The sequence below is a fragment of the Lynx canadensis genome, chromosome A1 (genome assembly GCF_007474595.2).
Source record: "Lynx canadensis isolate LIC74 chromosome A1, mLynCan4.pri.v2, whole genome shotgun sequence".
Lineage (NCBI taxonomy): Eukaryota > Metazoa > Chordata > Mammalia > Carnivora > Felidae > Lynx > Lynx canadensis.
The window spans coordinates 213,015,539-213,039,628 of NC_044303.2; the positions used below are offsets into that span (position 1 = coordinate 213,015,539).

At 41.4% G+C, this 24,090-nt stretch overlaps 1 protein-coding gene across 1 annotated transcript in view; it reads left to right on the forward strand.

The window, feature by feature from the left end:
* The window catches only part of ADAMTS12 (ADAM metallopeptidase with thrombospondin type 1 motif 12), a 329,126-nt gene that overhangs the window by 298,417 nt on the left and 6,619 nt on the right, over positions 1-24,090 (forward strand). The window contains exons 21-23 of the mRNA XM_030331700.2: positions 9,854-10,030; positions 14,163-14,306; positions 21,135-21,288. Of these exons, the coding sequence (XP_030187560.1) occupies positions 9,854-10,030; positions 14,163-14,306; positions 21,135-21,288 (475 nt within the window). The remainder of the gene's footprint in view (positions 1-9,853; positions 10,031-14,162; positions 14,307-21,134; positions 21,289-24,090) is intronic.

Sequence of the window (24,090 nt, forward strand, 5' to 3'; positions counted from 1 at the left end):
CTGTCAGCACAGAGCTTGCTTGGGATTCTCTATCTCTCTCTCTCTCTCTCTCTCTCTCTCTCTCTCCCTCTCTCTCTGCCACTCCCCTGCTCATGCCAACTCTCTCAAAATAAATAAACTTAAAAAAAAAAGAATTAATGGATTAACCAGGAAATTAAAGAAGAAATTTAAAAATACATGAAAGCAAATGAAAATGAAAACATGACAGTATCCCTGTGGGATTCAGCAAAAGCAGTCCTAAGAGGAAAATGCATTGCAATGCAGGCCCATCTCAAGAGGTAAGAAAGGTCCCAAATACACAACCTAATCTTACACCTAAAGTAGTGATAAAAGGAGAAGCAAATAAAGCCCAAAGCCAGCAGAAGAAGAGAAATAATAAAGAGTAGAGCAGAAAAAAGAATATGGAAACAAACAAACACACAAAAACAGCAGAAGAAATCAATGAAATTAAAAGCTGCTTTTTGAAAGAATAAACAAAATTGATAAACCCCTAGCTAGACTTAACAAAAAGAAAAGAGAGAGGACCCAAACAGATAAAATCACAAATGAAAGAGGAAAGATCACAACCAACACCACAGAAATACAAACAATTATTAGAGAATACTATGAAAAATTATATGCCAACAAACTGGACAACCTGGAAAAAATGGACAAATTCTTAGACACTCACACACTACCAAAACTCAAACAGAAAGAAATAGAAATTTTGAGCAGGCCCATAAACAGCACAGATATTGAGTCAGTTATCAAAAATCTCCCAGCAAATAAAAGTCCTGGGCCAGATGGCTTCCCGTGGGAATTCTACCAGACATTTATTTTTTTTTAATTTTTTTAACATTTATTCATTTTTGAGACAGAGAGAGACAGAGCATGAATGGGGGAAGGTCAGAGAGAGAGAGGGAGACACAGAATCTGAAACAGGCTCCAGGCTCTGAGCTGTCAGCCCAGAGCCCGATGCGGGGCTCGAACTCACAGACCGCGAGATCATGACCTGAGCTGAAGTTGGACGCCCAACCGACTGAGCCACCCAGGCGCCCCTAGACATTTAAAGAAGAGTTAATACCTGTTCTTCTCAAACTGTTCCGAAAAAAATTGAAATGATAGGAAAGCTCCCAATCTCATTCTATGGAGTCAGCATTCTAAAACCAGACAAAGACCCCACTAAAAAGGAGAATCACATGCCAACATCCCTGATGAAACTGGATGCAAAAATTCTCAACAAGATGCTAGCAAATCAAATTCAACAGTGCATTAAAAGAATTGTTCGCCATAATCAAGTGGAATTTATTCCTGGGCTTCAGGTCTTGTTCAATATTCACAAATCAATCAATGTGATACACCACATTAAAAAAAGAAAAGATAAGAATCATATGATCCTTTCAGTAGATGCAGAAAAAGCATTTGACAAAAATACAGTGTGCTTTCTTGATAAAAACCCTCAAGAAAATAGTAGGGATACACAGAACATACCTCAACATCATAAAAGCCATATAGGAAAGGCCCACAGCTAATATCATCCTCAGTAAGGAAAAACTGAGAGCTTTCCCCCCAAGGTCAGGAACACAACGTGGATGTCCACTCTCACCACTGTTGTCCAACATAGTACTGGAAGTCCTAGCCTCAGCATTTAGACAACAAAAAGAAATAAAAAACATCCAAATTGACAAAGAAGTCAAACTTTCACTCTTCACAGGTGACATGATACTTTACATGGAAAACCCAAAAGACTCGACCAAAAAACTTCTAGAACTGATACATGAATTCAGCAAAGTCATAGGATATAAAATCAATGTACATAAATTGGTTGCATTTCTATACACCAGTAATGAAGCAACAGAAAGAGAAATCCAGGAATCAATCCCATTTACAATTGCACCAGAACCATAAGATACCTAGGAATAAAGCTAACCAAAGAGGTAAAAGATCTGTATGCTGAGAACTATAGAAAGCTTATGAAAGAATTTGAAGACACAAAGAAATGGAAAAACATTCCATGCTTATGAATTGGAAGAACAAATATTGTTAAAATGTCAATACTACCCAAAGCAATCTACACATTCAATGCAATCCTTATCAAAATAACACCACATTCTTCACAGAGCTGGAACAAACAATCCTAAAATTTGCATGGAACCAGTAAAGACCCCGAATAGCCAAAGCGATGTTGAAAAAGAGAAACAGATCTGGAAGCATCACAAATCCAGACTTTAATCTGTATTACAAAGCTGTAATCATCAAGACAATATGGTACTGGCACAAAAACAGACATAGATCAAAGGAGCAGAAAAGAGAATCCAGAAATGGACCCACCAATGTATGTCCTACCAATTTTCAACAAAACAAGAAAGACTATCCAATGGAAGAAAGACAGTCTCTCTAGCAAATGGTGCTTGGAAAACTGGACAGCGACATGCAGAAGAATGAAACTGGACCACTTTCTTACACCACACACAAAAATAAATTCAAAATGGATGAAAGACCTAAATGTGAGACAGGAAACCATCAAAATCCTACAAGAGAAAACAGGCAACAACTTCTTAGACCTTGGCTGCAGCAACTTCTTACTAGACATGTCTCCAGAGGCAAGGAAAATAAAACAAAAATGAATTAGTGGGACCTCATCAAGAGAAAAATCTCCTGCACAGCAAAGGAAACAATCAGCAAAACTAACAGGCAACAGTTGGAATGGGAGAAGATATTTGCAAATGACATATCTGATAAAGGCTTAGTATCTAAAATCTTTAAAGAACTTATCAAATTCAACACCCAAAAACCAAACAATCAAGTAAAGAAATATGACAGAAGACATGAATAGACACTTCTCCAAAGAAGACATCCAGGTGGCTAACAGACACATGAAAAGATGTTCAACATTACTCAGAATCAGGGAAATACAAATCAAAGCCACAATGAGATACCACCTCACACCTGTCAGAATGGCTAACATTAACAACTCAGGCAACAACAGATATTGGCAAGGATGCAGAGAAAGAGGAACCTCTTACACTGCTGGTGGGAATGCAAACTGATGCAGCCACTCTAGAAAACAGTATAAAGGTTCCTCAAAAAATTAAAAATAGAACTACCCTACAACCCAGCAATTGCACTGTTAGGTATGTATCCAAAGGATATAAAAAGCCTTGTTCTAAGTGGTACATGCATCCCAATGTTTACAGCAGCACTATCAACAATAGCCAAATTATGGAATAAGCCCAAATGTTCATCAACTGATGAATGGATAAAGAAGATGTGGTGCACACACACACACACACACACACACGCACACACACACACTGGAATACTATTCGTCCATCAAAAAGAATAAAATCTGCCATTTGTAACAGTGTAGATGGACCTAGAATGTATTATGCTAAGTGAAATAAGTCAGGCAGAGAAAGACAAATATCATACATTTCACTCGTGTGGAATTTAAGAAACACAACCGATGAACATAGGGGAAGGGAAGGAAAAATAAGAAAAACAGGGTGAGGCAAACCATAAGAGACTCTTAAATACAGAGGACAAACTCAGGGTTGCTGGAGGGGAAGTAGGTGGGGGGATAGGCTAAATGGGTGATGGGCATTAAGGAGGGCACTTGGGATGAGCACTGGATGTTCTATGGAAGTGATGAATCACTGGGTTCTACTCCTGAAACCAGTACTACACTGTATATTAACTAACTTGAATTTAAATAACTAGATTAATAATAAAAAAATAAATAAAACCTGGAGTAGGAAAGTAGGCCCTTTGTTTTGCCTTTAAATATCCAGAGTGTTTGATTCTGCTATATTGATGGTTTGCCTTTTCACAGATCCTTTCTCAGAGGGAAGAATTCTAATTTTATCTTGAAATTCTGCATTATCCCCCCAATCCCCACCTCCAATCCAGAGACATTTCAAATCTCAAAGGGCTTCAGGTCTGCTGCAGCCTGCTCTGAGCCTACAAGTATCACACCTGATGCCTCGGGGTTACTCACCAACAATCCCCTACCTTTATGATGGCTGTCTGACTTGTGGTTGTTTTATTGCACCGTGTGGCCCCTTGAAGCAGCCTGAAACCACTGCTGTGGACATGTCCCCATGTGTGTGACAGTAGAATAAGACTATACGTTCAGACTCTCCCTCTACCATGTCTAGAAGTAGCTTTTCAGAATGGTGTGCTTCCGCTTCATGTAGTGATCTGCCTGAAGCAAATTCAAGCTTGTGGTCCTCAGGTCTGTCCCAGAGGCATCCTTGGGAAGACAGTTCTGTAGAACTGAATCCTAGAAGCAGGGCTGGGCAGTGGATCAGACACATCTGGATTGGCAACCCTGCTCTGGCATGATGAGCATATGACACTGACGACGCTGGCCATTCACCCTCGGGACGTTCTTTCTCTCATCTCTGAGAAATAACATGGATGATATTGCCTCTACTTACCTCATAGAGTTGTTGCAAGGATCAAAAAAAGAGAATGTTAGTGAAACAGCTTTGTAAATGGTAAAAGACTGGTTTATTTTATTTTTTTATTCTTTTTAATGTTTATTTTTATTGTTGAGAGAGAGAGAGAGGGACAGAGTGTGAGCTGGGGGAGGGGCAGAGAGAGAGGGAGACACAGAATCCGAAGCAGGCTCCAGGCTCTGAGCTGTCAGCACAGAGCCTGACGTGGGCCTCGAAGCCATGAACTGCAAGATCATGACCTGAGCCAAAGTCGGACCCTCAACCAACTGAGCCACCCAGGTGCCCCCTTAAAAGACTGTTTAGATGAAACCCTGGGCAGACTCTGAGCTCAAGATAAAAGTTAGGACTGGTTCTTAGGTGCTTACTAACCTCTCACTTCCTGGACTTGGGGTGCAAGGCCTGTGGACAGGTGACAGTGGAGAAAGTTCTGTCAACAGAATGACTGGCTCGAGCAGGTGTCCACTCCTTAGTACTAAGCGGACAAGGTGCTTGGTGTCCATGAACTTTGAAGAACTTGACCTACCTTGGGCACTAACACTCGCCAAATACTACTATGTGCCTGACATTACACAAAAGCATTAGATAATCAGTTCCATTTTCATCCAGCACAGGACCTTCTTTATAATTCCCACTCAGGCAACAAAAGCTCAGAGCTTAAATCACTAACATTTGATCACACAGCTGTTACCAAATGCTCCCAGTTTTAAGAAACATCCACTGGGGGATGCATCAATTTTATGACAGCTTTTCATAAAGAAAGAGAACACTACACAATAAATATGTACGTCAGTTGTAAGAAACATGCCAATTTCAGAGCATTAAAATTTGTATGAGGAAAAAAAGTGTGCGATGCAAGAAATGCAGAAGTGACAAAAGGGGCTTGAAAAACCTTCAGGTGCATTTGACACCTAGAGCGATGCATCATCCACAGCTCCATTCACCGCCCGATGGAACATCTTGATGGTTGCACCTTCTGAAGTTTTGTAAACTGGTGATTTGACATCCCTTTTATTTGCTTTCTGAGAACAAGCACTTCCCTTTTCATGGTTAAGTCTAACAGATATTATTTCTGAAATGAATCAGAAACAGTTTTACATTTTTTCTTGGAATGTTCTGTCTTCCCACCTAGGGAGCGTTGCAATTTTATTTTAGCGGTACTTGACTTGCTGAAAAATAAGAGAAAGTGTCAGGCATTCTTTATGGTCTTGTGTTTCATGTATATTGCTAGTCTTTTTGTCTTATTGTACTTCTTGCCTTTGTGTTTATTAGATCTTATAGATTGTCAATGACGGTTCTACATTTTTTTTTTACATCTGAATTTTTAGAAATGAATTTAATAGGGGAAGAGCTCCTTTTTTTGCTAAATACAGACCATCCCCAACTTTGATATATAAAATATTCCCAGTAACATATATTAAACTCCAATATGCAAACATGAAAACATGGAATTGCATGTTTTAAGGGATTTTTTGTCCCCAGAAAGCAAAAGTTGAGTAGCAGGAAGGTCATCATATACTGAAAATCACTGCATTTATTTTATTCTTGGTATAATATGTTATATGTCTGAACTGTCACCTTCTCTTGACATCCCGGAATATTTTAGATTAAGGGTCCCCTAAAAAGAAAATAAAGGAATGGCAAAGAAATAGAAGCATTTAGGACCACAGAAAACATGAACCCAAGACCACTCTAGTTGAGGATTGATGTCCAGACCACAAGGCTCTCCATGATGGCCCCTGCCCGTCTCTCTCTCTGTCCACTCCCACTCTTTACCCTAGCATTCTGATTAATGCACTTTTCCCAAACAAGCTTCGTTGTTTCATAGCACTGTGCCTCCATACATGCCATTCTTTCCACCTTGAATGCCCCCCACCCTATTTTGCTGGCTGAGCGAGCATCTACATATCCTATATGCTTCAGCTCAAAACTTGGCTCCTTTATTTAGTCCTTTCCTGACCTCTTTAGGTGAAACTGACCATATCCTCCATTGTGCCCTCACTAGATCATGAACAATTTATGAGGTAATCTTTATATATAAATATAATCATTATTCCTTCTACTCATTTATGTAACTCTTCCCACCTGCTAGAAATACAGAGCCTGAAACATAGATGTGCCCAATAACTGAGAGGAAGAAAAGTTGGGGTGAGAGGGGGGAAAGAGATAGAAGGATGAATTTTCATGCTGTTCAACTTAGAATTTTTGGAATGAATTATTTAATCTTAAGGGTCTTGTGAATCTGTTCAGCATAAGTAAAAGAACAGGAGAAAAAACTGTGTCCAAATTTAGTATTTGGTTCAACTTGGAAAGCAAGAAAGTATTCTGAAATCAAAACAGAATACAAATGCAGCGATCCCGTACACGTATACCCCTCTAGAATGTTGGGATGGTTTAATCATCTAGTTTATTTTCCTTTCCATACTGATGGAGAAACAGAGGCTGAGAGAAGAGAAGTGATTAATCCATGTGAACTCAGGTGGCTATTTGCTCTCGGGGTCACACCTGAGTGCAACCTACTGCTCTCCCAATGCTATGCTCACTAATTCCTCTATACTCGACTGAGCACTCTGTATGAGTCCAACATGTAAAGGGTATCAGGATGACTCCACAAATCAAAAACACCACAAGGGAGAATCACAGAATTGTGCTTTCATTTCATATCTCTGCCAGTGGCTCTTATAAGCTAAGGGTATTTTTCATTCTATCTGGTCTGCAGATCACACTAGTTAAATTGCTGCCATAACTAGAAAACAGTCAGGCCTGTTTGGTCACAATAAGGTGTTGGCCAGGCTTTCTGTTCTCATTAGTCTGACTCCGGTCCTCAGTCTAGTCCACAGGTTCCAGGTGAGGAAACATTAATACAAATTACCCTCCTCTAAGGCTGTAAAAAAATTAATATAATAATTGGCAATCAGCATATAAGGCAAAACAGCATTAGAAGTGGAGTGATTTAATATCCTGCCACTTCTCTCTTGCTAACTGAATCAGAGGCTGTTTTGAAAATGGAACCGAAAAGTCAGAGATTTAGTGAGTGTCTTCCCTTATTATTTACTTCAGCATATTAATAAAGTTTATTTCCCATTGAATGTGAATACTCTAACAAAAGGGGTAATGCTAGCTTGAAAATTAAATTAGGAATAATAGATTGCAGCAACAAATGAAAAATAGGAAAATAAAATCCAATTTTATAATTAATGTCTTATAAAACTCCCTTGTCCTAATAAAGAATCCTGTTACTTCACCATGTGCTATTTCCCAGAAATCTGTTTTGTCAGACAAATGACCTCTTTGTGTGGAAATTATTAGCAGGCTCCCTCATTTGCTCTGCGGCTGATTTCAAATTGACAGTTATTTTTTCCTTTGTGTACTCACTACATGGCAGGAAAGTGAGGTTATTGGCTTGTTTTTCTTTGGGGAAGGGTGCTGTCTGGCAAGCATTGTTTATCTCTAAGAAGTTGGACACTCAATTTATGGTGGCATTAGAGCCTCAGTCTGTCCCTTGTCGCATGGGCCAGCATCTTTCCTTGTTACAGCCCAAGGTTCGAAGTCAGGTGACTTAGCACAATCTGCGGGTGGCGGAAGAAGGGGGAACTGTCTTTGGGGTGTACCTCTACTGAAAGTTTGAGGAATTTTCTTTCACAATCCCAAACCCTGTAGTTATGACTATTCTACCATGGTCAGAAAGAGCACCATTTTTCACTGTGTAGAGAGGGGCCAGATACCTTACAGCAATGCATACACTTTCTTGCTGGTGCATTTTCTCAGCCAAGTTTAGCCAAGCTAATGAGATACTAGATGGGAGGATGGGGAGATTAAAGGTGCTCTTCATCACTGCAGTGACCAGGGTCTCCTTAGCCCACTTGGAAACCCCCTCGGAATTCATATATGCACTCAACAAATCTGTACAGACCCTCTGTGCCTGGCACCATGCTAGATGCTTGGGACACAGTGGGAACCAGGGCAGATAGGGGTCTGATTTCATGGCAGTGAGAGTGTAAGAGAAAGGACATACAGAATGAATAAAAATTGTTCCACATTTCAAGTTCTTGTGATAGAAATGGACAAGGAGCTGAGAGAAATTACAAGAAAGAGAGCCTCCTTCGGATAAAGGCATTCCAGGAGGGCCTCTCTGAGGAGATGACATCTAAGCTGAGGTCTAAAAGAAGAGCAGTAGCACGCAATGTAAAGAGTAGAGGGAGGAACATTCAGGACATAAAGACCACGGGGATGTACTGTTAACCCACAGAGAGGTTGGAGGCAAAAGGCTGAGGAGCACAGGGGTCTGTTCCCTTCCTTCCTACCTCCAGTCCCTACCTGACAGTGGAGGGTGACAAGACAGGCCAGGCAAGGACAGGATCAGGAGAGACTAGGAGATGGGGGCAAGATGAACGGAAGGGATTCAGCTGGCACTAGCATTCTAAAGAGATTGGAGACCAAGTCTTGGAAGCTCAAGTTATGATCAAGTAAAATCTAGCTGGAGGATGGAATAGCTTCCAAAATCCAAGAGGTCAGAGAGTAGGTCTACTTCAGAATCGGCTGTGTAAACCCTGGTTTGGGGGATGCTGGCGCATCAGTGTTGATCATGATTTTAAGGAGTCAGCAGCCTGCAGTGACCTGAGACTGAGCAGGATGCCAGGGCTGCTACACAAGGTGTGGGCACGGGGGAGGGGGGCAGTGAGGAGAGCCTTGTAATGGCCTTCAGGGGGCCTGTGCTGAGCAAACTCTCAGTGACGAAGGCAGGTGATGTTAGCTACAGGAGGAAGGAGGGTGGTAGGGACAAACCCAGGGTTTGCTCACTTCTGGGAGTCAAACCACTGAGTAGGTATTCCAGTTACTTCCCTCATGTCAGCCCTTCATCTGACAAAGCATAACCCATCTTGCCTTCAGAGTCGTGGAGAAAACAGGTTTTTAGCAGGATTCTGAGGGCGGATGGGTGTGGGTTGGCCGAGAGTTCCCCTTCACCCCGGATGAATGCACACCAGAGGGAATGGCCGCCTACTGGGGCACACACTGCACCAGCAGGCACCTAACCCCAGTGTCTGTGACCTTCAGGACAGTGCTGTGAGATGACAGGTATTGTCCCAGTTTATCGATATGACACCTGAGGCTCAGAATTTTTCTGTGACTTGCCCAACATCTCACAATAAGTGAGTGACAGAACTGAACTCGCCACCTGGTTCTCACATTGCCATGCCTGTGTTTTTGGACATGGGGAACCCCATCTTTGGGAGCTGTGTGAATGATTCCTTCTAGAGGGCCTGTGAGGGGAACAGTACACTTGAGCTAGACTTAATCCTTCTTCATGGCTGGAACCCTGGAACTTCACGGCTCTCTGAGAAACTCCCTGGGATTTGGAGGATCCAAAGCCTGACACAGGGACTCAAGTATCCCCTTTTCTCTCCCTCTCCATGCAGTGCTCCAGAAACTGCAGCGGGGGCTTCCAGATCCGGGAGATTCAATGTGTGGACAGCCGGGACCACCGGAGCCTGAGGCCATTTCACTGCCAGTTCCTGGCCGGCATTCCTCCCCCGCTGAGCATGAGCTGTAACATGGAGCCCTGTGAGGAGTGGCAGGTGGAGCCCTGGAGCCAGGTATGGCCTCCAGAGACATCATCCACACAACCAGGAAAATGTGAATCCCTGTGTTACCATGTGAGACTAGAAGTCAGGGAAGACCACGCGTGCGTTGTGGCAATGACTGGCCTCCATTCAGTGGCCTAATGCTGTGTGGAGAAGGCTGAACAGGTCAACAACAACAACAGGTCAACAGGCCACAACAATTGGTGGTTTCAAATGTGATAATTTAGTGTTTTATTACAACTCAGTCTCCCAGTGGACATACTGGGGAGCTGGGATTCATGTTGGGGAAATGTACATGGACCACTCTGATGAAAGTCATTTAGGGCAGAGCCTCACATGCATCTCTCCTAAGCCTCTGCAATTGAACTGGGGGTGTTGGTCAGGTCCTTCCCACACACAGTTTATTTTAGAGTTCCACCTGTCAGTTGAATGCCCAGATCATTGTTTACACAAATAAAAGGAAGTGTGCTTGTGCCTGTCTGCATGTCCTCTGTTTTGTGAGGGCCCAGGCTCTACTGGGTCTTTGTCCTACTTCATCACATGAAAACAAAGTGACTGTTCTTTGGTGAGGTATAATAATCTTATTCGCCAATATGCAAATACCTCAACAGCTAACAAAACAAAACAAAACAAACAAACAAAAAACTCCCAACCATACCCATGCATGGTAGAAAGAAGAGAAAAAAGGAACCCAGCATATTTTGAGTGTGTCTATGGGCTAAGCATTTTACCTACCATACTTCGTTTAATTTTCTTTTTTTTTTAATATGAAACTTATTGTCAAATTGTTTTCTATACAACACCCAGTGCTCATCCCAACAGGTGCCCTTCTCAATGCCCATCACCCACTTTCCCCTCCCTCCCACTCCCATCAATCCTCAGTTTGTTCTCACTTTTTAAGAGTCTCTTATGGTTTGGCTCCCTCCCTCTGTAACTTTTTTTTTCCTTCCCCTCCCGCATGGTCTTCTGTTAAGTTTCTCAGGATCCACATAAGAGTGAAAACATGATATCTGTCTTTCTCTGTATGACTTGTTTCACTTAGCATAACACTCTCCAGTTCCATCCACGTTGCTACAAAAGGCCATATTTCATTCTTTCTCATTGCCACGTAGTATTTCATTGTGTAAATAAACCACAATTTCTTTATCCATTCATCAGTTGATGGACATTTAGGCTCTTTCCGTAATTTAGCTATTGTTGAAAGTGCTGCTATAAACATTGGGGTACAACTGCCCCTATGCGTCAGCACTCCTGTAACCCTTGGGTAAATTCCTAGCAGTGCTATTGTTGGGTCATAGGGTAGATCTATTTTTAATTTTTTGAGGAACCTCCACACTGTTTTCTAGAGTGGCTACTCCAGTTTGCATTCCCAATACTTGGTTTAATTTTCACAACAATCTGAATGGTAGGCTTTATTAATTCCATTTTATAGATGAAGAAATTGAGACTTGGAGGTTAAGAAACTTACATGAGGTCACACAACTAGAAAATAAATGGGGGAGTATTTGTTTAAGCATAAGGTAGACTCCAGTGCCAGTGTGCTTTCTACCATAGACATTAATTCAATAAGCACTGAACAAAGAGTAAACTAAGGAGGAAGAGTGAATCAATAACTATTTTGGAGGAAACCAAACCTTCCACGTGCCCTGGAAAGGAAGGTAGTGAATTACAACTGTAGAACACAGAGTTAGAGTCAAAGCTTACAGAAGACTGAGCCCCCTACAGCTACTTACTGCCTACAATGTCAAGCAGCCATACTTATTCCTGAGGCTCTGGGCCAATACCTGGTGTTTGGGGAGGGGGGGAGGGCAGCAGCCACCACTGCCCCCTCTTTCTCCTCCTTACCTGCTCAGCTCTGGGGCATATAAAGTGCCTGCTACTCCCATGCTCTGGACTGAGGCCTCTAAGACTTCCATGTATAATGAGCCTTCAAAATCATTATACAGCTTTCAGAATCCAGGAATTTGCAGAGGAGCCTAGATCGCCTTGTCAGAGAAACGGCATCGGCAGGTTTTTAAAGATGAGCAATCAGATCTGCTTTCTGGTTATGAAAAAGATGTATTCTTTATGCTTCCTCAGTAGCTTCTGGGAGCCCTAATCAGGCACTGTTCCCTGAAGGGCTCCCCAGACCCTCCTTTCTAAAGTAGTATTCTGTTCTGAGTAAACCACACAGTTGGAAGACTTCCCTCTGAGGAAGCAGAGGACATGGAAATGCAAAAATATTTCTCTTGAGCTTTTGAGGGTCTGAGCATCCTTAGGTGCTTTCCCTGATGCACGATGCTGCCTTGTCTATACACACTCTCTAGCAGACTGCCATCATGAGATTGTGGGCCCCTTTGGTATGTCAGCCAGCCCATACTGCCTGCATGGAAAAGGCATTTCAGCTGTGGGAATGTCCCTACACCAGAGGTTCTCAAACTTTAGCTCACTTCAGAATCACCTGGGGGTTTCTTAATACACAGATGGCTGGACCCCATTCCCAGAGTGTCTAGTTTGGAGGTCTGGGGCGGCGGGGGGGGGGGGGAGCCTGAATTCTTCATTTCTAACAAGTATCTAGAAGATGCTGAAGTTGCTGGTCTGGAGACCACACTTGGAGAATCACTGGTTTACACTTTCTTCACCTCCTTTCCTAGATATTACTTGGCCAGATGGCCCTGAATCTATATGTACACGTGTAGGTAGAATGATCTCCAATGGGGGAATCCCTCCCTTCTCTCCTCAGATAGGATTAAAAAGAGATAGAATAAATGGGAAAAATCCATGTTGACTCTCAAAGTTGGAATACCATGAAATCAATAGCTTAGTTCTTTTATTGAACAGAAAGGGTTAATTATATGTAATTACCCTGTTTCCTATGGTACCACCACATATGTCATGCCTGATATAATGTTGGCAACCATAATTATTTTGTTGTTGTTGTTACCATACAATAAAGATTTTTCAAGGTTCTTTAAAAAATTTTTTTTTCATGTTTATTTATTTTTGAGAGAAAGAGAGGGAGAGTGAGAGAGCAGGGGAGGGGCAGAGAGAGAATCCCAAGCAAGCTCCATGCTGTCAGTGCAGAGCCTGACGTGGGGCTCGATCTCACCAACCAAACCATGAGATCAGGACCTGAGCCGAAATCAAGAGTCAGATGTTTCACTGACCGAGCCATCCAGGCATCCCTCAAAGTACTTTTTTTTAAAGGTTTATTTCTTTATTTTGAGAGAGAGAGCTCATGCAGAAGTGAGGTAGGAGCAGAGAGAGAAAGGGAGAGAGAGAATCCCAAGCAGGCTTTGCACTGTCAGTGCAGAGCCTGACACAGGGCTTGAAATCATGAACCACAAGATCATGACCTGAATTGAAACCAAGAGTTGGACGCTTAACTGACTGAGCCATTCAGGTGCCCCTCAAAGTATTTTTCAAAGATTCTTGGTGGATTATGTAATTTCCTAGAAACCTTATGAAAATGAGACAATAGATCTTATAAAATTATACTAGTGAGCAAAAACCTGACACATTTTAGAGTTGTATCCCTTTAGGAATCCAGCCTGTCGTCTCAAATTTATCTTGTGAGCATGACAGCCAATGCATCAGACCCCTGGGCAAACCCATCAATTTCCCTATTCTGTATATGGACATATTTAGTTCTAAAGTTCTATGTAGTGGGTAAGGAAGACTGAATCCCATCGTAAGAGGAGATTAACATAATCGTATTGCAAATGTGTCCCTGTTTGGACTGTCAGAACTAGTCACAAGAAAAACATCTACATTTTACATTTTGGTTTATAGATACTTGTGCCAGAAGGCAAAATGCAAATAACATTATGTCCATTCTGCCATGACCTCTCATTTAGGTTTTAACCAATATCCCTTCTGTTTGGCATACTATTTTCCATCGAACTATTTGGCATCTTCTGATTTTTTTTTTCTCTTCCTCATATCCTTAGAATGTCCTTTTTCAATCTCCTTTCTCTAAGTTTTGTTTCACCACTGCCATTTGGTCACTGTGAGGAACCTGGCATATATGTTGCGGATTCCAATATATATACTAATATTCTTAACAATCCTGTACGCAACACAAATGATAATAAAAAGGTCTTCTCTTATCACTGAAAATGTCACCATGCGATCTTTACCTAACCTCGTCCCTGTGATATATCAGTGTTCCAGGTCCTGTGGAGGTGGAGTTCAGGAGAGAGGAGTGATTTGTCTAGGAGGTCTCTGTGACTGGACGAAAAGGCCCACATCCACCGCACCCTGCAACAGCCATCCTTGTTGTCACTGGGCCACTGGGAACTGGGACCTGGTAAGAGCCGGTTATAGTCTCTTCAATTTATTTTAGTCTTTTAAAAAACAGTGTTTCTTTTCTTTTGATTTACAAGGTAATATATATTCATGGAAAATGTTCAGCAAATCCATTGATTTAGTTCCAGTACTCTTCTGCCATTAATTCCTCTAAATCTGCTGAAAGTTGATCCTTGCTGACATGTGGTCAGTGTTTACTGTCTTGAAGAGAAAACTTCAAATGCATTCAATAGAAAGCAGATCAAATACCAACATGATCTCAGAGGCACAAAGCCCAAAGAAAAGCAGTTTTGGGTCGCAATACCTTGGATCCTGTGGCTCTTCCTGAAGCAAACAGGAGTTGTTAATGCCCTGAAGCTGGAGGCTTAGCCTGATTTCCTGAGTTTCAGATCTTGTCAATTCACAGATCAGTTTGCCAGATGGCCAGTCTGTTTGGTGGAGAGACAAACAAACAAACTGTAAATGAGAGAAAGATTTATTATTGTCACAAAGTTTGTTTGTTATAAAAATAACTGTATCAGTGACCCTGAAAACAAAGAAAATCCTCCCACAGACAGATTCTCCCAGCACTTTGATTTGTCATATCCTGAATTCTCTAGAAAACAGAGTCCTAAGACCAAAGCTAACACTTTATTAGGAAATACAATACCAGAAAATCAGGGGTGATAGGAAAGAGGAAGGAGACAGGGAAAGAATGGATCAAATATGAGGTGGTGCATTACCAGACTGACCACTTGTCCTAACTGTTGCTTGGTGTCAGGAACAACTGGTTGTTTGCTCTCAAAAGAAGACCTTCAAAAAGCTAGCTATATGAACTCTCTTAGGGTAGTTTGTCCAGGGGCAAGAAGGGAGAAGATGATTTACTGGTTCCTATCTCTTAGGATTGAGTAAAAAGTCTTCTTTCAGATGGCTAATATCCCCTGTTGTCTTGGGCTATTCATGTGTGGGCATTGGGCAGGCCCCACCATGTCGCATGTCTCAGCCAGAAAAGCCCAGAATCAGGAGGTGAGAGGCACACAGCATGGGCATAGGAGGTGCAGGCCAATAGACTATGCTTTCATGAAGTTAGTTACCATCTCAGCTGGGGCAGATCAATGGCCAACAGCTGGGGAACAAGGGGAGCCAAGAGGATCTGATAGACAAATCCCTCAACTGTTAATATTTTGTAATGTAAAACTTGTTCTTGTTTAAGCATATTTTGATAGTTATAACACAGGCCAATGCAGTATTTTGACAAACATAATGCCCCCAGATATTTTTAAGCTGCTATATCCTTAGTGATTCTCACTGTTCATTGCTGTATAGTTGCTCCTGCATAGCTATAATCAATTCACACTCTGGCAAGTACTCTTGAAAAAGGCTTCTACTGGTACATCCAACTCAAGATTGTGCTGGTCTCTGGATAATACCTGCTCAAATACAGGAAGAACAAGATGATTTATTATTGCTAAAGGAACATTGTCCATTAATCACTTAGCCTGCAAAAAATTAAAAATGCATATTTTATTATATTCATAGCTTAAAAAATTTCCAGTAGACAAAGAAGAACGATGTCAACCACTTCAGTAGGTAGACAGGGCACATCATATTTTCTATCGATTCCCTATCTTCATTGGCATCTAATACTGATTCATAATGAATTGCCAAAGAAGACCCTGGTGTCAGGACAAGCTTTTGTTTTTGCAACCTGCTGAACTGTGTGCCAGGGCCAGTAGCTGACTTTCACCCTGTCCCCATGGGCCATGTGAACAGCAGAAAATGTCACATGTAATTTTACTTTTTTTCATGTAAATATAATTTAATCACTTTACATTTGGCATCTCCCTTGGAAAATGACTTTATTTCCTGTTCACTAGAAATTCAGTTATTCCAAAACCAATTTTCTTCACCCATCTTTGATTTCAAAACCTGAAAAGACTTTACCCAACAAATAAATATGTGTTTCAGGATTAAGCTCTTCAAAAATACCCTGGAACCCTATATAACAATATAAGCATCACTAATCAAATCAAATGTGACCATTAGAAGAAAATAATTCATACCATGTGAACTATTTATGAAAATGTTATAACTTTGGCCCCATTCAGGAACACAAAATCCCATAGAAGATTAACAACTACAGATGAACATTTTTTTAAAATACCTATTTATTTATTTATTTATTTATTTATTTATTTTTGAGAAACAGCGCACAAGCTGGGAAGGGGCAGAGAGGGAAACAGAGAATCCCAAGCAGTCTCCATGCTGTCAGCACAGAGCCCAATGTGGTGCTCAAACCCATGGACCATGAGATTATGACCTGAGCCAAAACCAAGAGTCAGATGCTCAACTGACTGAGCCACCCAGGCACCCCTACGGATGAATTAAGTCTGTCAATTCCCTGAGGCTCTTGTACCTTATTATTTAGCTCAACAGTTTCTTTTTGGCAAGAAAGATAATGATAGCCCAGTAAATATTATAATAATGATGTGTGAAGCATATCCTGTTCTTAGGGAACTAAGTGAGGAAAGAAAATTGTCAACAACACCTCCCCCCTCCATTTACCTATAATATGGTCTGCTTCTCATTTTGGCACTCAGGTAGTATCTGCTAGAAGCAGATAGGCAGACTTACAGTTGACTTAGCATGCCAGAGAAAGCTAAACTGTAAATTGTGAGGTTCTGTGTGATTGTTATTCTTCAGTCAAATTTCCAGCACATTTTTTTATAATAATGTGTCTGGAGTTAGAACGGAAAGTATTAAAATCAACGAGAAATTTAAACTACATAGACTGACACAGCAGTTCTACCTGTAGTAATTTAGCCCACAAATATTCCATCAAACGTAATCCTAGATGATGATAAAGATGTTCATTTCCATGTTGTTTGTAACAGCAATTCCTAAAAATAACCTAATATCCTTTGATAGAAGAACTGATCAGTCTATTAATTTATTAGAGTACAGCCCTTTTAAGAATGAGGTAGACCTATATTTCTGAGTTGTAAAAATTCCTAACAACAGAAATTCAAAGTTTCTTTATTTTTTAAAAAAAATTTTTAATGTTTATTTTTATTTTTGAGACAGAAACAGAGCATGAACGGGGGAGGGTCAGAGAGAGAGGGAGACACAGAATCTGAAACAGGCTCCAGGCTCTGAGCTGTCAGCACAGAGCCCGACGTGGGGCTTGAACTCACGAACCGTGAGATCATGACTGGAGGCGAAGTCGGACACTTAACCGACTGAGCCACCCAGGTGCCCCTCAAAGTTTCTTTGAAGAGAGTTAGAGGTTACTGCATTTTGGAGGTGGACATGAGTTAAAGTTTCCTTGGAAGAGCCATTTGTCAAAAATTCATCAATTGAGCATATCAAAGAATAGGGGGCTTGAAAGGTGGCTAACACCTACCAAGCTAGGCTTTGGAATTACTCTTGACCTCTGAGATCTATTATCAAGTGAAAAACACGAATTACGGAGCCCAGGGAATACGTGTGGATGAATTGAACATACACATTTGCCTCTCTTCCCCAAACTGCATTAAATAGAAGAGAAAAAAATTAAAAACACCTCAAATCCACAAAGACCAGAGGATAGAAGACAATATCAGAGAAGGAATCAATAAAATTTTGGAAGCTAGAACCAGATAGGCAAACATATAGTTGACTTTGCATGCCAGAGAAAGCTAAAAACTGTCTATAGCACAGAAATTTTCCAGGCAGCTTCTGAGGCAGCAGTGAAGGTGGGGGAAAATGGAGAGTTGGTTGAAAGTTTGTAAGAGAGACAGTTGGATCTTTAGAGCTTTCCTACTTCCTGATCATAGCCTGGAGGTCTTCTTGCTGGAGAAGTAAACCAAGAGAGACCTTGGAATCAGTCACGGTTGGTGGGAACAAAAGAGCTCATCTCACCAATGGTTACGTGAAAATACACTCAGTAAATTGTGTCCTCCTTTCCCTAACAGAGCTCCACAAAGGCAAGGGACCGGGTTGGCCTCAAGAGAAAAAAAAATTCATATAATAGATCTCCTCCTGATCACCTTATATAAAACCACTTCACAATAACTGCCATCCATGGAACTTCCAGTCAGCTCATATTTATCTCATCTTAAGTAGATAGGCTAGGATTACTGGACATTTAAGAAAATCTATTACACCAAGGACAAAATAACAAACGGAACAAAAGAAACTCCAAGGAACAGAGACCTTGAAAAGAACATCAAACTTCCCCCCAAAACACTATAATTAATTTCTTCAGAGAAATAGGAGACTACACCCATGACCTAGCTTCCTATTGCAGCTATATAAAAGGAATACTCAGAGAATATAAAGAGATGTTAAGTATTTTTATAATAGAAAGGTAAAAAAGTAAGTAGAAGGGTTGGGGAAATAATGTGAAGAAATCTGTCATGAAAATACAAAAAGAAAATGCAATAAAAAATAAATAAAAGATGAGAAAATTAGAGGATCAGACCGGGAGGTATGAAATTGAAATAGGATTTCAGAAAGAGAGAATAGAGATGGAATAGAAATGAGGCAATCAAAGAATTAATACAAGAAAAATTTCCAAATCTGAAGAACGTGAGTCTCCATGCCCATTAAATTCTGTAAGAGAAAGGAAAGTCAGAAGAGAGGTGGACCTGTTTCTATGTTAGCAAAAGCCAAAAAAAAAAAAAAATAATAATAATAATAATCTTACTTTACATGGTTGCTACCAGGACTGAACTCGAGGATATTCCTGTGCACTTAGAACTGTGCCTACCATATATTAGTAGTAAGTGTAAGAAAACTATTCAGTGAAGATGCTTGCATTAGTTTTGAAACATCTAACGGTTCCTCCTTTTCATATTTCTCCAATCCATCTATGTTGGTTGAGTGGTAGCAACAACAGAGTTTCATAGCTTCACACAGAGTGAGTCTTTGCTGATCATCTGCTAAGCCCTGGGAGTCAACATTTTGAAACAGGCCAGCTTAATCTGAAGAGAACCCTTGGGCTCTGATTGGATAGGGCATCCAGGACTGAATGAGACTAGGGTGCAGTTCACCTTAGGGTATGGTCAATCAGTTACTCAGTAGCCTTAGCTGGGAGCTAAGCCGCATCCTTATTTTGGGGTTCTCAATTCTACACAAAGATTCCTTATTGTCACTGGTTCCAAAGAAGCGGAACTCAGCATTAAAAGAGGTATACCTTCTCTCTAAAACCCCAAACTGACCGCATTACCACAATTAACAAAACCCAAATCACTAAACATGTTTCCTGCTTAATCCTCCAATTAAGTACCAACACAAATTCATGCATCTTCTTTATCACAAGTCATTTTAATTGACTAATTAATGCATGGACAGTGACCTCTCTGCTCATTTTTGTGCTTGGCTTGGAATTAGTTCTTCCATCTTTATCTGCCCTGGACAAGAGGGCCAGCAGGACTTCAGCACCCTGGACCAGCCCAGCCTTGTTCCATCAGACCCTTAGGAGCAGAAAGTAGGAAAGGAAGTCATTTGTTCTTTATGTAACAACTTTATTTTACAGGGGAAGAAAGAGAGTTGTTGAGTGTTTGATCCAGAACAATATGCAGTGAGTGGAAAAGCCCATCTCCAGAATCTTGGTCCAGGACTCTTGATCAAATTCTGGCTTGATTAACTGCCCTTGTTCTTCCTGTTGTCTTCTGTTGCACACTTTTATTTACTCAAGATCAGCTCAGTAGTTATTTCTGGTTTCTGCCCTCTGGGAAGTTTAATTATATAAGAAAGAAAATGTTGAAGTGGAATGTTAGTCATTAGAGCATCTGTGGTCCACAATAGCCAAAATGCGGAAGCACCCAAGTGTCCATCCACAGATGAATGGATAAACAAAATGTGGTATATACATACAGTGGAATATTATTCCACCTTAAAAGAAATTCTGGTACATGCTATATTGCAGAGGAAACTTGAAGACATTATGCTAACTGAAGTAATCCAGGGACAACTCTACTTATATGAGGTACATACAATAGTCAAATTCATAAAGATGAAAAATAGATTGGTGGTTGCCAGGGGCTAGTGGTGGGGGTGGAAGATGGGGAACTCTTATTTAATGAGTACAGAGTTTCAATTTGGAAATACAAAAAAGTTCTAGAGATGGATAGAAGTGATGATTGCACAACCATGAGAATACACTCAGGGCACTGGATTATATACTTAAAAATGGTTAAAATCATGAATTTTATGTTGTGTATGTGTGTGTGTGTGTATAATATATTATATTATAGTATATATTTTATATATATTTTAATATATATAATATAAATATTTATATATTATATTTTAATATATTACATACATTTATATTATATATTTTCATAATATATAGACAAAATAAAAAATTTTTTCTGCTTCCAGGCAGCCACTGGATGACACTGCGATAAAATCTTGTGAGTGGCTTGAGGCCATACATGGTCCAGCTGGACCCATTCCAGATTCTCTCTCCATTCTTTCATGGTTTCCTCTCCTACTTCTCTTTCTTCGTGTCTGATTCCCAGCCCCAAGTCAAATCTAGTTCAGAGAAACTGGATTTCTGAGGCACCAGGGCTTAGAAATGAAATCTTTTTCTATTTTGCTTGTATTTCAAACTTTGTCCACATTCCTCAGAGAACCCAACAGTCAATTAAGTTAAATTCAATCCACACAGTCAGTAGTATAGACTCTGCCTAAATTCACATCTCCAAATTTGCAGTGCCTTATTCTCTGACTCCTTCAGAACAATTTCTGATAATCGAGACTGTCCCCTCCTTGAGTATGGTGGGGCTAGAGGTGCTCTGCTAGAGTCCCCCTGGTGGTCCCAGGGAAGAACCGTGACTCTCTGTGCACCCCTCTTTTTCAGTGCACTGCTTCCTGTGGAGGGGGCTTTCAGAAGAGGACTGTGCATTGTGTCTCCTCAGAAGACAACACAACTGAAGACCGATGCGTGTGTGATCACGCAGCCAGACCTCCAGAAGTCCAGAAGTGCAGCCTGCAGGCCTGCAAGAAGAGTGCTGGTGGGTGAACGCCTTTGCCCAGGGGGGAGAGAACATTTCATCAATAAGGTGTCCTGTATGAATCGACTGTGGATAATTTTAGTCCCCTTTATTGAGCGAAGAATCTTAATGCTGAAGAGGCCAGCCAGCTCCACTCAGAGCAAGCTGTCTGTTGATCTGGTGATCCTTGAGGGATTATCTCTTTCATTTCCCCGTCTCAAAGCACGTTCACACTGATGTCATCCCACACAGATGAGAATCACTTCTGTTTTTTCAGAAATTTCTGAGAGATGCTCCAGCCTTTCTCAGGAAACCAGTCAAGTGGTGAACGACTGTCTCTATCAATCCAGCACCACTGGCTTAGGTCAGGTTCCACAGAAACAGCTCTGAGGTACAAATTTGTGTGCAAGGGATTCATTTAGGAAGTGCTCCCGAGGGAAACCATTAAGGGAATAGGAGAAGCAAGACAAAAGAGGGCAAAAGCACAGCCAGGCTGCTGTTTCAGACTGGTCCCACAGGGAAGCTCTAGGGTGTAAGCTATGTGTCAGATCTGTCTGTTCCTGAGGCCTGTGAGCTGGACTTTCACACTCCCACACTCTTCACATTGGCCAACGGCTACACTGGGGAAAGTGAATTCGCAGGTCTTAAAAGCTCTCTACGTGGAGAGACAAAGCAACTCCAGGAGGGTCTGTGGGCAGTCCTCCAAAAGAGCAAGAATCACTGGGTATTAGAGGCTACAGAACAGGGATGCTGGGACTTAGCAGGGTAGGGGGTTGGGGTGACACATGAAAATGGACCAAAAAACATAAGGAGGGATACCTGAACAGAAGAAGATCACTGTTACCTGCTACATTCAACTTCCACTTTCCGAAAGCATCCCGATCTGAATAACGTATGGTCACCTTCGTCATTTAAGTCCATTGAGCTGCAGCCTGGAAAGGTTAAGTGGCCCGTTCATGAAGACCCGGTGGGCTGACTTCAGAGCCAGAGCACCAAGCCAGGTCTTCTCCTCACATGCGTCACTTCCTCGGGGGTGAAAAGAACCCAGCTTTGGAATCAGACAGCAATGGGTTTGCATCCAGTAGCAGCCTCTTTCTATCTGTGACCTTGGCAAATTATTTAACACTCTGAGTCTGTTTCCTTTTGGATATAAAGAAAATAATAATACAAGCTTTCTGAAGTTGTTGTGAAGATTTTAAACAGCAGGTATTAAGTGCCTTTAAAAAGAGAAAAAATTCCATCAACAAACCAGTTCAGTTACCTCCCTTGGGCAACTTACTTCATTTCAATAGACTATGCTTTCTCCTATCCATTTATGAATGAATGGGTTCAAGCATAAGCATGAACTCTAATGTCCGTTTCATTGGTATTTGGGGCTTCATTAATATGTGAGATTTTAAAATTAAGTTAAAAACCTAGGGAGGAGATTTTCAGGCAAAGAGAGGATTTTTTGATAGTCTACTTACATCCATTACAAAGCGGAGGGTACCTCCTGTAGATGTAGTCCTGAAATTGCGATTTAGATGGTCAGACTGAATTTACTCTGTCCCTATTTATAGAACTGACTATTAGACGTCATTAGCTAAGTGAAAAACCAGCATGTGGGTCAGACACAGTGGTGGTATTTTTCTAAAGATTGTTAGAGATTAGTGGTAGTGGAGCCTCTGTTCTGTTCATCTGTTCCTTGCCTCCTTCCAAGTACTGAGGGGACTGGCATTCAATGGAGACTGCCATTAGAATTCATACCCTGAGATTTTCCTTAGAGGTTGCGTGTTTACAAATCATGCACGTATTCAGCAAATATTTGTTGGGCCCTGACTGACTCCATGCTAAACATAATGTCAAACAAGGAACAAAGCTGCAACCCAGTGACCCTGATAAGGGAGGTAAGAATGTTGCAGGAGTTCTTGGAAAGGGCATGGACTGGGAACTGGGGAGAGCAGGGAAGACCTGTAGAGGAAGTGAACGATGTGTAGACAGGTCACGCAAGAGGTTCCTGAGGGGCTTTCTGTTTCTGCAGTAACCAGGAAGAATACAATGTCATGGCACAGGAGTCTAACTCAAGTATGAAGGTCATGGGAAGTTAGGAACTGTAGAAAGCAAAGCTGGAGCTTGCGATGCATGCGGATGAGTGTGGACTTTATCCTAGAGCAGAAGGAGCATTGAAGTATTCCAAGCAGGGACATGGAGATGAGAAAGTCATGCCAGCTGCCATGTGGAAGATAGATAAGACCATTCAGGAGACTGCAGCTGTCCCCCAAGCCATAGATGTATGTGGCATGAACTAGGGTGGTGTGCAGGTAGGGAGAAGTAAGTGGATTCAGGAACTACTTGACAGGAAGATTTGGCAAGTCTCTGTTTCTGGGGGAATAACAGGGAAGATAAGCCCAGATTTCCAACCTGGGCAGCTGAGTAGAGGAGGCTGCCATTCACTGAGACAGGCCCCCCCAGGAGTGGGTTTGAGAATGAGGAAAGGAAATGAGTTCTGTTTAGGACATGTTTGTTGAGGTGACTATGAATCATTTGGGTAGGAGTGTCCTGTGATTGGTTTTCTACACAGATGCAGAGCCAAGAGGGAGATCTGAGCTGGAAATTCTGAATGTAATACACTGAGGGACAAAATGCTTTAGATGTGATTGTCACGTGCAACTTCTTTCTGACTAACTTGCATTTGGGGGTGGCTATCATTGACTTTACTTGAAACTCTGAAAGAAGCTACTACCTAATGCTCATTTTCAGAGGTGTTATTGGTCCCTGGACTGGCTGCCTCAGCATCACCTGGGAGCTTGTTAGAAATGCAGGGTCTCTCTCAGGCCTCACCTC